This window comes from Oncorhynchus kisutch, linkage group LG1 (assembly GCF_002021735.2).
Source record: "Oncorhynchus kisutch isolate 150728-3 linkage group LG1, Okis_V2, whole genome shotgun sequence".
NCBI classification, from domain to species: domain Eukaryota; kingdom Metazoa; phylum Chordata; class Actinopteri; order Salmoniformes; family Salmonidae; genus Oncorhynchus; species Oncorhynchus kisutch.
The window spans coordinates 59794339-59808002 of record NC_034174.2 but is presented as its reverse complement, the minus strand read 5'-3'; the positions used below and the strand labels follow the sequence as shown (position 1 = coordinate 59808002).

General features: G+C 40.9%; 1 protein-coding gene across 1 annotated transcript; it reads left to right on the top strand.

Annotated features, from left to right (window-relative positions):
• Nucleotides 1-4656: 4656 nt before the first annotated feature.
• On the top strand, nt 4657-8890 carry LOC109896427 (alpha-(1,3)-fucosyltransferase 9). The gene is made up of 2 exons (XM_020490715.2): nt 4657-4962; nt 7606-8890. The coding sequence occupies exons 1-2, from the start codon at nt 4899-4901 to the stop codon at nt 8733-8735; spliced, it is 1194 nt and encodes a 397-aa protein (XP_020346304.1). The 5' UTR covers nt 4657-4898; the 3' UTR covers nt 8736-8890.
• The last annotated feature ends 4774 nt before the right edge of the window (nt 8891-13664 follow it).

Here is a 13664-nt window from a genome sequence, read left to right as displayed (position 1 = left end):
GGGTGAACATCTCCTGTTCTGACTGCAAAGCTGGGAGGGACTGCTGCTTGAGGACTGGGCCACCTGTGAGTGCTTTGGGATGGGGCCCACGGCAACACTCGCTGAGAAGAGTAAGAACGATATGTGCTTTCACGTCAGTCTCCAATAACACCAGAAAAAGTCGCTAGATTTGTCGCTAGTGTAATGAAGTGCTATTTCCTATGCAAATGACCAGATTACTGCTATTGCATTGCTATAACTGAGACAACACATAGCAATGTATTTTCACAGTAAAACATGGTAGGGCTCATACAGGATATCTCTCACACACACTCACTGCAAGGACACACAGACTTGCCAAGACAGGAACGCATACACACACGCAGCCCCTCCCCTTCCGGATGGGCTCCAAAGACAAAGACAGATACTGACACCAGGCTGGAGGAGACTGTCTATCATCTACAAGCAACCTACCAGAAGCCAGGACTACCAGAATCTACCTACGTCATTTCAATGTATAAAATGAACTGTCCGACATGTGTCCTGTCTCTTTTTTTCCAATAGTTCACATAAGAACTTGACGAAACGGGGCCGTGCCACACGAATTGCCAGATATCATTACTCTTGAATAAACGGCCTATACTATACCGTATCCGCCTTGTCCAGAGTCTCGACTTGGTCTCGTTTCTCATATCTATTCATCAACACTAGTCGCTTTTTAAACAATTTGTTGATAGAGGTGTCTGAATAGTTGCTAAATATAGCGACAAAGTCGCTAAACTGGCAACACTGCACCTAGGGGTGATACTTTCACAAAAGTAGTGCACTGGGCCTTTAATAGTCCTGTATTAGCAGTCCGATATGTGCCAGTGTGAGCAAAACAATCCCAAACTATGATGGTAGTAGATGCCCGGAGCACCATTTTGGGTGTATCAAGAACTGCAACGCTCCTGGGTTTTTCATGCTTAGTTTCCCAAGTGTATCAACAATGGTCCACCACCCAAAGAACAACCAACTTGGCTCAACTGTGGGAAGCATTGGAGTCAACATGGGCCAGCATCCCTAAAACTTTGATCATTAATGCTTTCCTTTGCTTTTGGTAACATTAGCCATGTTTCCATCAAACCATTTTATTTTCCAGACATTTTGTATTTATTTTTATAAAATTTTTAGGTGCCTTATTTATAAGCTTGTGACATGATGATCGGTGCTTGACTTGCAAATAAAGTAAAATAGAAATGTAACCAGGTAGGGTTTATCTACTAAGCATGGACTGACAGTGACAATTTTTTTGTGCAGTTCAGAGTGGACTTGATTTCAACATTCCCAAGATTTTTGGTCTGTACCAAATGTGACTAATTTCAGGAAACTATGCATATGTCACCTGTCACTCCTTGACAGAAGAGCCATTTGAATGTTTTTTTGGGGGGGAGGGGCAAAAATTCCTTCTAAAACATGTGCTCTTTCATATGCCTTATTAAAAATTTGTATTTACAGATGGTCTACAATTGTTAAATTATGAGCCTAGTCGGTTTAGCCACAGAAAATGTCAGGAATCTTCCCACTAGCCATGATTGGCTGAGATAATGAACGGGCCGGACAACCCGAGAGTTGAGTTCGGATTGGTCTGCCATGTAGCACGCTTCTGTCTATAACATGAGCTCGTCAGTATGTATAGGTAATCCTTTCTAATGCAACTTTTTTAAAGATCTCACCTAGTAGAACTGCAAAAGTGTTATCTCCACTTTCTGGAGGACCGAGTTTTGAAATCGTTGGAATGCCCGTGGAATTAGAGTATGTGAGGTTCTGTGTTATACACTATAGCCCTTACCATATCATATGTGATGGAATATTATTTGCTGTTGGCTTGTGTGGATGTATGTTGTATGCAACATAGCTGACTTGAGACATTGTTAACAGTTTCAGGGCCATGGGCCTTTCTCATGATGGAAAAATACAGAATAACATGAAGACAGGAACTGTGCAATGAGTTGGTGGGGGGGGGGCACATTCAGAACGTAGTGTTGCAAGAACAAACGGTCTTTTGTTAGATAACAGGTGCCTGATAACTGTATATTCTACACAACTACAACGACTGACCGCTGGAGCGCCCGGGGGCTGGTACCAGCTCGTGCGACAACAATCAACGATAGGCTGGGTGAGTCTAAACCACGCCCAGTCTATACTCTGTGATAGGCCGGCTCGGAAGCAGGAACTACCTCTGTCAGAGTATATTATAATATCTTTGTCAGGAACAAGTCAGATCTCTGTTTGCCTTGCGAGGTGTGATGGAGAGCCCGTATATACGAAAATTGCATTTACCACTTATTTCTTAGCTAATAAAAATACATAGTATACAATCGGTGACTCAATGTCATATTTATCCTGATACCAGATTCGAATTGACGCAACCCTAACAAGTATGACCGCTAAGGAAATGGAGTAAATTCTGGTGTTTGATTGAAAATATGCAGAGGGAGTTGAAGAGAACACACAAGGCTATTGTATAAAACACAAGTCTCAGGATTGCATCTGTGACAGAGGGAGAAGCGTCCATCCATGTATACGGGTAAAATAGACTAGCTAGCTACATTCATATATTAAAAGTTTCTAATTTTGTCAGCAAGTCATTTCAAGTTAAAGCGTACTGTTAGCTACAGTTGAAGTTGGAAGTTTACATACACTTAGTTTGGAGTCATTAAAACTCGTTTTTCAACCACTTCACAAATTTCTTGTTAACAAACAATCGTTTTGGCAAGTCGTTTAGGACATCTACTTTGTGCATGACACTGAATTTTTCCAACAATTGTTTAGGGATTATTTCACTTATTCCAGTGTGTCAGAAGTTTACATACACTAAGTTGACTGTGCCTTTAAACAGCTTGGAAAAATCCAGAAAATTATGTCATGGTTTTAGAAGCTTCTGATAGACTAATTAACGTAATTTCAGTCAATTGGAGGTGTACCTGTGGATGTATTTCAAGGCCTACCTTCAAACTCAGTGGCTCTTTGCTTGACATCACGGAAAAATCACGGAAAAATCAAAAGAAATAAGCTAAGACCTCAGAATTTTTTTTGCAGACCTCCAAGTCTGGTTCACACTTTGGAGCAATTTCCAAATGCCTGAAGGTACCACGTTCATCTGTACAAACAATGGTGTGCAAGTATAAACACCATGGGACCACACAGCTGTCATACCAGTAGTATATAATGTTGTATTGAGTCATCAAAGTCTCATTGTTTGTCTCCATAGTTGGAATGTTAGTCACTGTCTGTATGGTTATTGTTTATTGTCTCTCACAAAACTAGACTATCTGCAAACTACAATTTAAAAACAAACAAAAAAACATTAAAATGCCTAAACAACAAATGAAAAGGGAGACCTAGACATAGTCATGGTCCGATTCCCTAGCATTCTGCACAATAGGTTTAGCATATTGCCAGGTTGATACCACAGGAGGCTTGAGGGGAGGACGGCCCATAATAATGGCCAGAATGGAGCAAATAGAATGGCATCAAACACCTGGAAAGCATCCACTTATTCCGCTCTAGTCATTACCTAGAGTGCGTTCTCCCAAATGAAGGTGTCACCAAACTCCTGTGGTTGATGACAAAGGAACTGGCAAGTCTTAACTTGCACCTACACAACAAGACTGTAAACAACAGCCTGAACAAGCCTATTTATCTAATGTTGTACTCTCTTCATATGGTCAACAACTTGGTAGGTTATTTTAAATATGTTATAGCTAGAGTGAGTTGTGTGGGGGAGATAAGGCGAGTCTAGAGCTACAAAAGAGCCTTTTGCAATGCCCACTAACCAGCTGTATATTCCCACACAACTCATTAAGCGCTATATCATAGAAATCAATAGCTTGTTTTGTTGGTAAACAATTCTGATAGGCCTACATTATGCCCAAATAGCCACAGTAGCCTGCTTGGCCACTGACTAAAACTGTAACTAAAGCAGGTACAGCCAGTGTTCACGGTAAACGTGCGCCAGAAGTGCACAGAATGCTTAAAATATTCAAGTTTCCACTCGCAATACATTTCTGTCATTGGTAAATTTCTTATGACTATCACCTTGTCAGACTAGTCCACTTTGCCACATCTGGTGGCCTAAAATGGTTTCAGAATGTTGTACTTTGACCTTTCAGGTGCGCTTTAGCCTCACACCTGACATGCTTTGTTCTCATCTTTGGCACAGCGAGATAGACACATGGAGGTACCTCAAGCCACACCGCACCTCCTGACAATCTAGGAAGAGTTTATTCAACCTGTCTGTTTAGCATATTATAATGATGTCCACAACCTTTTAAGTGGTACTTTGGTTGAGCCAGTAGCTCTGATTTTAATAAAGTGTGGAAAGTAAGGGATTGATTGTGTTTTCAAACAAAGATGCTTCGGCAAGGTCAGAGGGGAGTAGAAGACGCTCAGCCAACCACCTTGTCGAGGTGCAACTGACCACCTTGGATTAATCTTACTATGGTTTTTGCATTTGTTTAATCATTTGCAGTTATGTTTGCCCTGTATTTTTTGTTTGTTTTATATTTACTCTGTATCTGCCTCCAGGTGGCGCCAATGGCCACGGGTTCTGACGTCACTGTTTTATCTGTGGCTGAAAAGTAATATTTACCTAGCCCGTGCTCCCCACGCCCCACCCATTTTCCCTTGACGAGAATGGGCGAGTTCATTTTCCACGGCCAGTGTTTGTACATTTTAGACCATTCAATTGAAACATTCACCCACGGAAACGCAAAACAAACCCGCCCAATGCTTTCTGTTCTTGCTGTTAGGGTGGCCAGAAGGGTTATTTCTTCCCCCTTCGATATAGTTTGAGAATAAATTAAACCAAATGATCACTGTTTCCTATAACTGTATTGAACTAACGATAAATAGAGAAGATCGACAGCACAATTCTCATGGAGTGTAGGAATGACGTCAGCAGCCGTTCTGAATACAGCACGAGTACAAACCTCTTGACCGGTGAGACTTTCTTTCCTTTTCAAAATATTTTAGGACTACGATTACGACTAATTCTATAACCCAGGCTTTATAATTTAGTGCCTCGTTGAGTGGAGTTTTGAATGCTAAAATAATAATTAAGATGAATGTCAATTGTCTTACAGGATTCACATTTATAAATGGGCGTTTTCTATATTGGCTATACAGATTGCTAATAAAAAGATTTAGTTACAGCATTTAGATTTTTTTCTTAAAATGTAGATGTTTTACTGTAACGGCACAATACGTTTTAATGACTGTTTAAGAACCTGTAAAAATGCTGGAATACCAATACACTAAAATAAACTCCACATGAAAGGTGTATGGTAGGTAAACTACTGCCAGATGACTAGGTTGAAGCAGTTCATTTTCTTCTCTTTAAAATAGAGTCAATAATGCATTCCAACCGTCACCAGATGACATTGACAAAAAGCAGAGAAGCAAGTCTGTCAAGCAAAGGGGTGGATCACTTATCAGCTCTCCTAACATTTTGAAATAAATGTACAGTTGAAGTCAGAAGTTTACATACTTTTAGGTTGGAGTCATTAAAATTCATTTTTCAACCACTCCACAAATTTCTTGTTAACAAACTATAGTTTGTCGGTTAGGACACCTACTTTGTGCATGACAAGTAATTTTTCCAACAATTGCTTACAGGCAGATTATTTCACTGTATCACAATTTCAGTGGGTCAGAAGTTTACATACACTAAGTTGACTGTCTTTAAACAGCTTGGAAAAATGCTGAAAATTATGTCATGGCTTTAGAAGCTTCTGATAGGCTAATTTACATAATTTCAGTCAATTGGAGGTGAACCTGTGGCTGTATTTCAAGGCCTACCTTCAAACTCAGTGCCTCTCTTTGATTGACATCATGGGGAAAATTTTAATAAATCAGCCAAGACCTCAGAAAAGACAATTGTAGACCTCCACAAGTCTGGTTCATCCTTGGGAGCAATTTCCAAACGCCTGAAGGTACCACATTCATCTGTACAAACAATAGTACGCAAGTATAAACACCATGGGACCACGCAGTCGTCATACCGCTCAGGAAGGAGACTCGTTCTGTCTCCTAGACATGAATGTACTTTGGTGACAAAGGTGCAAATCAATCCTAGAACAACAGCAAAGAACCTTGTGAAGATGCTGGAGGAAACGGGTACAAACGTATCTATATCCACAGTAAAACGTTTCGGGTAGCCGTCCACAAGCTTCCCACAATAAGTTGGGTGGCCCATTACACCAGCTCTGTCAGGAGGAACTGAGTCAGGTTTGTATGCCTCCTTGCTCGCACAAGCTTTTTCAGTTCTGCCCACACATTATCTATGGGATTGAGGTCAGGGTTTTGTGATGACCACTCCAATAACTTGACTTTGTTGTCCTTAAGCCATTTTGCCACAACTTTGGAAGTATGCTTGGGGTCATTGTCCATTTGGAAGACCCATTTGCAACCAAGCTTTAACTTCCTGACTGATGTCTTAATGTTGCTTTAATATATCCACAATTTTCTCCCCTCATGACGCCATCTATTTTGTGAAGTGCACCAATCCCTCCTGCAGCGAAGCACCCCCACAACATGATGCTGCATTCCCCATGCTTCACAGTTGGGATGGTGTTCTTCGGCTTGCAAGCCTCCCCTTGTTCCTCCAAACATAGTAATGGTCATTATGGCCAAACAGTTCTATTTGTTTCATCAGACTAGAAGACATTTCTCCAAAAAGTACAATCTTTGTCTCCATGTGCAGTTGCAAACCGTAGTCTGGCTTTTTTATGGTGGTCTTGGAGCAGTGGCTTCTTCCTTGCTGAGCGGCCTTTCAGGTTATGTCGATATAGGACTCGTTTTACTGTGGATACAGATACTCTTGTACCTGTTTCCTCCTGCATCTTCACACGGTCCTTTGCTGCTGTTCTGTGATTTTGCACTTTTCGTACCCAAAGTACGTTCATCTCTAGGAGACAGAACGTGTCAGGTAGTCCTTGAAATACATCCACAGGTAAACCCCCAATTGACTCAAATTATGTTAATTAGCCTTTCAGAAGCTTCTAAAGCAATGACATTTTCTGGAATTTTCCAAGCTGTTTAAATGCACAGTCAACTTAGTGTATGTAAACTTCGGACCCACCTGAATTGTGATACTGTGAATCTTAAGCTAAATAATCTGTCTGTAAACAATTGTTGGAAAAATTACTTGTCATGCACAAAGTAGATGTCCTAATCGACTTGCTAAAACTATAGTTTATTAACAAGACATTTGTGGAGTGGTTGAAAAACAATACATTTAGGTTGGAGTCATTAAAACGTATGTGAACTTCTGACTTCAACTGTAGTTGCAACAGGAACTGCAGATAGCAAATGTTAATGATTCACTAATTACATAGAAATTGATTCCTGAAGTGGCAAGGTATGTACTGAAAGAGTGAGACATGTGCATGTTTCTTATTAGAAATAGAATTCTGATTCGTGGACTGAAACACTTTCAGCCTTAATAGCTCTTTGTTTACATGCTCATTATTGGTATTATGAAAAAGTTGTTTTTGCAGGTACAGGATGAGAGCAAACTACTACGACTTTCTCCCATTGTTACAATCATTCAAGTTCCTAATGATAGATGTTCTCTCTTTACAGGAGCAAAAATGCTGTCTAGCATTTACCTAACTGGAGTTATACGTGTCATTCTGGTATCGATTATTAGTTTAGGAGGATTTGTGGTGCTGTTTTTAATGCATTACAGCTCAGCACCATCTCTGTTCTGCCCTCCCCTGCCTGCTTTCCCACCGCAGTACTCAGAGAGACCCCAAGGCCAGCACAACAGCTCCTTGGCTAAGACCCTACCAGACAAGCCCATTATGCTGTTGTGGTTCTGGCCTGAACACTACAGGTTTGACTTAAGCGATTGCGCCACTCTCTTCAACATTGATAGCTGTCTCCTGACTGATGACAGGTCTATATACAACAAGGCAGACGGGGTGCTCATCTTTCACAAATCCATCAAGCAAGATTTATCCAACTTGCCTCGATCACCCAGGCCACCATTCCAGAAGTGGATCTGGTTCCATGTTGAATCCCCTACAAACACAAACAGGCTATCTGGTCTAGAGAACCTTTTCAATTTGACCTTGAGTTACAGGCAGGACGCAGACATCCCTATTCGTTGGCGCTTGACCGCAAGAAAAGGCCAGGGGGAGGATTTTGTGCTGCCCAAAAAAGATAAATTAGTTTGCTGGATTGTGAGTAACAATAACCCTGCCACTGGATCAGGCCAAAGGTATAACTATTACAGAGAACTTCTCAAACACGTTAAGGTGGAAGTCTTTGGCAAGGCCTTTGGCCGTTTCTTGAACTATGAGGACTACTATGATACCATCTCCAGCTGTAAGTTTTACCTTTCCTTTGAGAACTCAGTTCACAGAGACTACATCACTGAGAAGCTAAACGGACCACTTGCATCAGGAACTGTACCAGTAGTATTGGGCCCACCTAGACAAAACTATGAGGACTTTGTCCCAGGAGATTCCTTCATCCATGTTAATGACTTTCCAGATGTGAAAGCCCTGGCAGAATTCCTCCTGAAGTTAGACAAGGATGATGAGGCATATCTGCACTACTTTCAGTGGCATGAACACTTTTCTGCTCAACGCCATCTAATTCAACAGTATCAAGAGTTCACCCATGCTATTTGTTATGCCTGTGACCATGTGGGAACACATAAGGAGTACAGAGTTGTTCACAATCTTTACAAATGGTATTTTGGTTAATAAGGAACTTACAATGATCTCTACAAATATTGGTGTTTTGAGCCCCACATTTTCAGCACCCCCCAAAAATATGGGCTTGCCTGTTTTTTTTGGCCATTAATTGTTTGCAAACAATGTCAAAAATATATTGACTTAATAAAGCTGCATAAAAACAAGCTCTCTCAATTGTTTTCTTGAGTAAGGCAGCTCCAAAATGCAGGTGTTTCATCCTAGCTCAGTGCTTTCTGTGGGGGTGGGGCAAGCCAGCAGAAAATAGGAGCGTTGCACCGTGATTGGCTCAGTGTTCTGTCACTAATGGGGACACTAAGTCACCGTGACGTCTAAGTCCTTAGTAAGGATAGGCATAGAACATTCTAGCCCTTTGTGTCCTGCTATATATAGTTACATTAGAAATGCCCTTCCAAGAAGGCTGAAGGTCATTGGCCACAGATAATTTAACAATTTTATGTGAGCACAGCTGAAAACTGTTGTTCTGACTAAAGAAGTAATAAAACTGGCCTTTAGACTAGTTGAGTATCTGGAGCATCAGTATTTGTGGGTTCAATTACAGGCTCAAAATGGCCAGAAACAAAACTTTCTTCTTAAGCGCATCAGTCTATTCTTGTTCTGAGAAATTAAGGCTATTCCATGTGAGAAATTGTCAAACTGAAGATCTCGTACAACCCTGTGTACTACTCCCTTCACAGAATAGCGCAAACTGACTCAAACCAGAATAGAAAGAGGAGTGGGAGGCCCCGGTGCACAACTGAGCAAGAGGACAAGTACATTAATGTCTAGTTTTAGAAACAGACGCCTCATAAGTCCTCAGCTGGCAGCTTCATTAAATAGTACCCACAAAACACCAGTCTCAACGTCAACAGTGAAGAGGAGTCTCCAGGATGCTGGCCTTCTAGGCAAATAGCCTTGGACACCACACACACATCACACAATTTCTGGGATCTTTTATTTCAGCCCATAAAACATGAGCATTTATATTTTTGTTCATTGTGTGTGTGTATGTATACACACACATATTAGTACCCACAAAGCATTCACACCCCTTGCCTTTTTCCACATTTTGTTGTGTTACAGCCTGAATTTAAAATTGATTAAATTGTTACTGGCTTACACACAATAACCCATAATGTCAAAGTGAAATTGTGTTTTTAGAAATGTTTACTAATTAATATTAAAACTGAAATGTCTTGCGTCAAGTATTCAAGCCTAAATACAGTGCCTTCTGAAAGTATTCATACCCCTTGAGTTATTCCACATTTTGTTTTACAGCATAAATTCGAAAGGGGTTACTTGTTTTTTTGTCACCCATTTACACACACTACCCCATAATGACAAAGTTAACATGTTTAGACATTTTTGCAAATGTATTTAAAATTAAATACAGATCTCATTTGTATACTATAAGTATTCACACCCCTTTGCTATGACACTCCAAATTGAACTCAGATGTATCCATTTTCCTTTGATGATCCTGCAACTTGGAGTCCACCTGTAGCCAATTCAATTGTTTGGACATGATTTAGAAAGAAACCTACCTGTCTATATAAGACCTCACAGTTGACAGTGCATGTCAGAGCAGAAACTATACCATGATTCTCCAAGGAACTGTTGCCGAGATACACTTTATTAAAATTCTATATCTGGGGAAGTGTATAAAAACATTTCTAGAGTGTTGAAAGTTTCCAAAAGCACAGTGTTCTCCATCATTTGGAAATTTAAAAAATATAGAACTAACCAGGCTCAGCCTAGAGTTTGCCATCCAATCAAACTGGGCAAGAAGGACATTGGTCTGGGAGGGGACCAAGAACCACTCTGAGAGAACTACAGATTTCCTTGGCTGAGATGGGAGAACCTGCCAGAAGGACAACAGTCTCTACAGCACTTTACCAATCTGGGCTTTATGGGAGATATGTTTTCACAAGATGGATGCCACTGCTGTGAAAAAGGCACATGACCGCACGCTTGGAGTTTGCAAAAAGGCATGAAAAGATTCTGTGGTCTGATGAGACAAACATTTTACTGTTGTAAAGCGCTACTGTATGTCTGGGGAAAACCAGGCACAGCTCATCACCCGTCTAACACCACCCCTACCGTGAAGCATGGTGGTGGCAGCATCATGTTGTGGGGATGCTTTTCAGCGGCAGGGACTGGGAGACTGATAAGGATAGAGGGAACAATGAATGGAGCTAAATACAGGCAAATCCTTGATGAGAACCTGCTTCAGAGTGCAAACGACCTTAGACTGCGGTGAAGATTTACGTTTCAACAGGACAATGACCCCAAGCAACACTGGAATGGCTTCAGAACAAGAATGTCCTTGAGTGACTCAGCAAAAGCCCATACTTGAATCCCATTGAAAATCTGTAGAAAGATTTGAAGATTGTGGTTCACCGCCGCTCCCCATCTAACTTATGAGAGCTTGAAAAAATAAAGAAAATCCCCAAATCCCGATGTGCAAAACTGATATATCCAAGGTATATCCAAGGACATATCCAAGGTGCTTCTACATCTACAAAGTATTGACTCAGGGGTGTGTAAATTAGGTATTTTTGTACTTCATTTTCAATAAATTTGCTAAAATGTATAAAAATATGTTTTCACTTGTCATTATGGGGTATTGTGTGTTGATGGGTGAGAAAATATATTTAATCAATTTTGAATTCAGGCTGTAACACAAAATGTGGAATTAAGTCAAGGGGTATGAATGCTTTCTGAAGGCACTAATAAGTTCAGGAGTAACAATTTGCTTAACAAGTCACATAATTAGTTTCATGGACTCACTGTGTGCAATAGAGTTTAACATTATTTTGTAATGACTACCTCCTCTCTGTACCCCACACATACAAATAATTGTAAGGTCCCTCAGTTGAGCAGTACATTTCAAACACAGATTCAACCACAAAAAACAGGGAGGTTTTTGCATCGCAAAAAAGGGTCAGAAGGGGTCAAAAATAATTAAAAGCAGACATTGAATATCGCTTTGAGCGTGGTTATTAATTACACTTTGGATGATGTATCAATACAACCAGTAACTTCAAAGAAATACAGTTGAAGTCAGAAGTTTACATACACCTTAGCCAAATACATTTAAACAGTTTTTCACAATTCCTGACATTTAATCCTAGTCAAAATTCCCTGTCTTAGGACAGTTAGGATCACCATGTTATTTTAAGAATGTGAAATGTCAGAATAATAGTAGAGACTTATTCCAGGTTTTATTTATTTCATCACATTCCCAGTGGGTCATAAGTTTACATACACTCAATTAGTATTTGGTAGCATTGCCTTTAAATTGTTTAACTTGGGTCAAACGTTTCGGGTAGCCTTCCACAAGGTTCCAACAATAAATTGGGTGAATTTTGGCCCATTTCTCCTGACAGAGCTGGTGTAACTGAGTCAGGTTTGTAGGCCTCCTTGCTCGCACACACTTTTTCAGTTCTGCCCACAAATCTTCTATAGGATTGTGGTCAGTGCATTGTGATGGCCACTCCAATAACTTGACTTTGATGTCCTGAAGCAATTTTGCCACAACTTTGGAAGTATGCTTGGGGTCATTGTCCATTTGGAAGACCCATTTGCAACCAAGCTTCAACTTCCTGACTGATGTCTTGAGATGTTTCTTCAATATATCCACATAATTTCCCTTCCTCACGAAGCCATCTATTTTGTGAAGTGCACCAATCCCTCCTGCAGCAAAGCACCCCCACAACATGATGCTGCCACCCCGTGCTTCACAGTTGGGATGGTGTTCTTCGGGTTGCAAGCCTCCCCCTTTTTCCACCAAATATAACGATGGTCATTATGGACAAACAGTTCTATTTTTGTTCCATCAGACCAGTGGACATTTCTTCAAAAAGTACGATCTTTGCCCCCAAACCGTAGTCTGGCTTTTTATTATTATTATTATTTACCCCCTTTTGTAGTATCCGATTGGTAGTAGTTAATGTCTTGTCTAATCTCTGCAACTCCCGTACGGACTCGGGGGAGGTGAAGGTCGAGAGCCATGCGTCCTCTGTAACACAACCCACTATGCCGCACTGCTTCCCTAACTCGGAAGATCCTGGGCCAATTGTGCACCGCCCCATGGGCCTCCCGGTCGCGAACCCAGAATCTCTGGTGGCACAGCTAGCACTGCATCCTTTAGACCACTGCCCCAGTCTGGCTTGTTTTATGGCGGTTTTGGAGCAGTGGCTTCTTCCTTGCTGAGCAATCTTTCAGGTTGTGTCAATATAGGACTCGTTTTGCTGTGGATATAGATACTTTTGTAACCGTTTCCTCCAGCATCTTCACAAGGTCCTTTGCTGTTGCTCTGGGATTGATTTGCACTTTTCGACACCAAAGTACGTTCATCTCTAGGAGACAGAACGCGCTTCCATCCTGAACGGTATGTCGGCTGCGTGGTCCCATTGTATTTTTTGTACAGATGAACGTGGTACCTGCAGGCATTTGGAAATTCCTCCCAAGGATGAAACAGATTTTTTTCTGAGGTCTTGGCTTATTTCTTTTGATTTTCCCACGATGTCAAGCAAAGAGGCACTGAGTTTGAAGGTCGGCCTTGAAATACATCCACAGGTACACCTCCAATTGACTCAAATGTTGTCAATTAGCCTATCAGAAGCTCAAAGCCATGACATAATTTTCTGGAATTTTCCAGACTGTTTAAAGGCACAGTGTAGTGTATGACCCACTGGAATTGTGAGTGAAATAAACTGTCTGCAAACAGTGTCATGCACAAAGTAGATGTCCTAACCGACTTGCCAGAACTATAGTTTGTTAACAAGAAATTTTTGGAGTAGTTTAAAAACGAGTTAATGACTCCAACCTAAGTATATGTAAACTTCCGACTTCAACTGTAGGTATCCTTCCTACCTCAGTTGCCGGAGAGGAAGGTAACCGCTCAGGGATTTCACCATTAGGCCAATTCTAATTTTA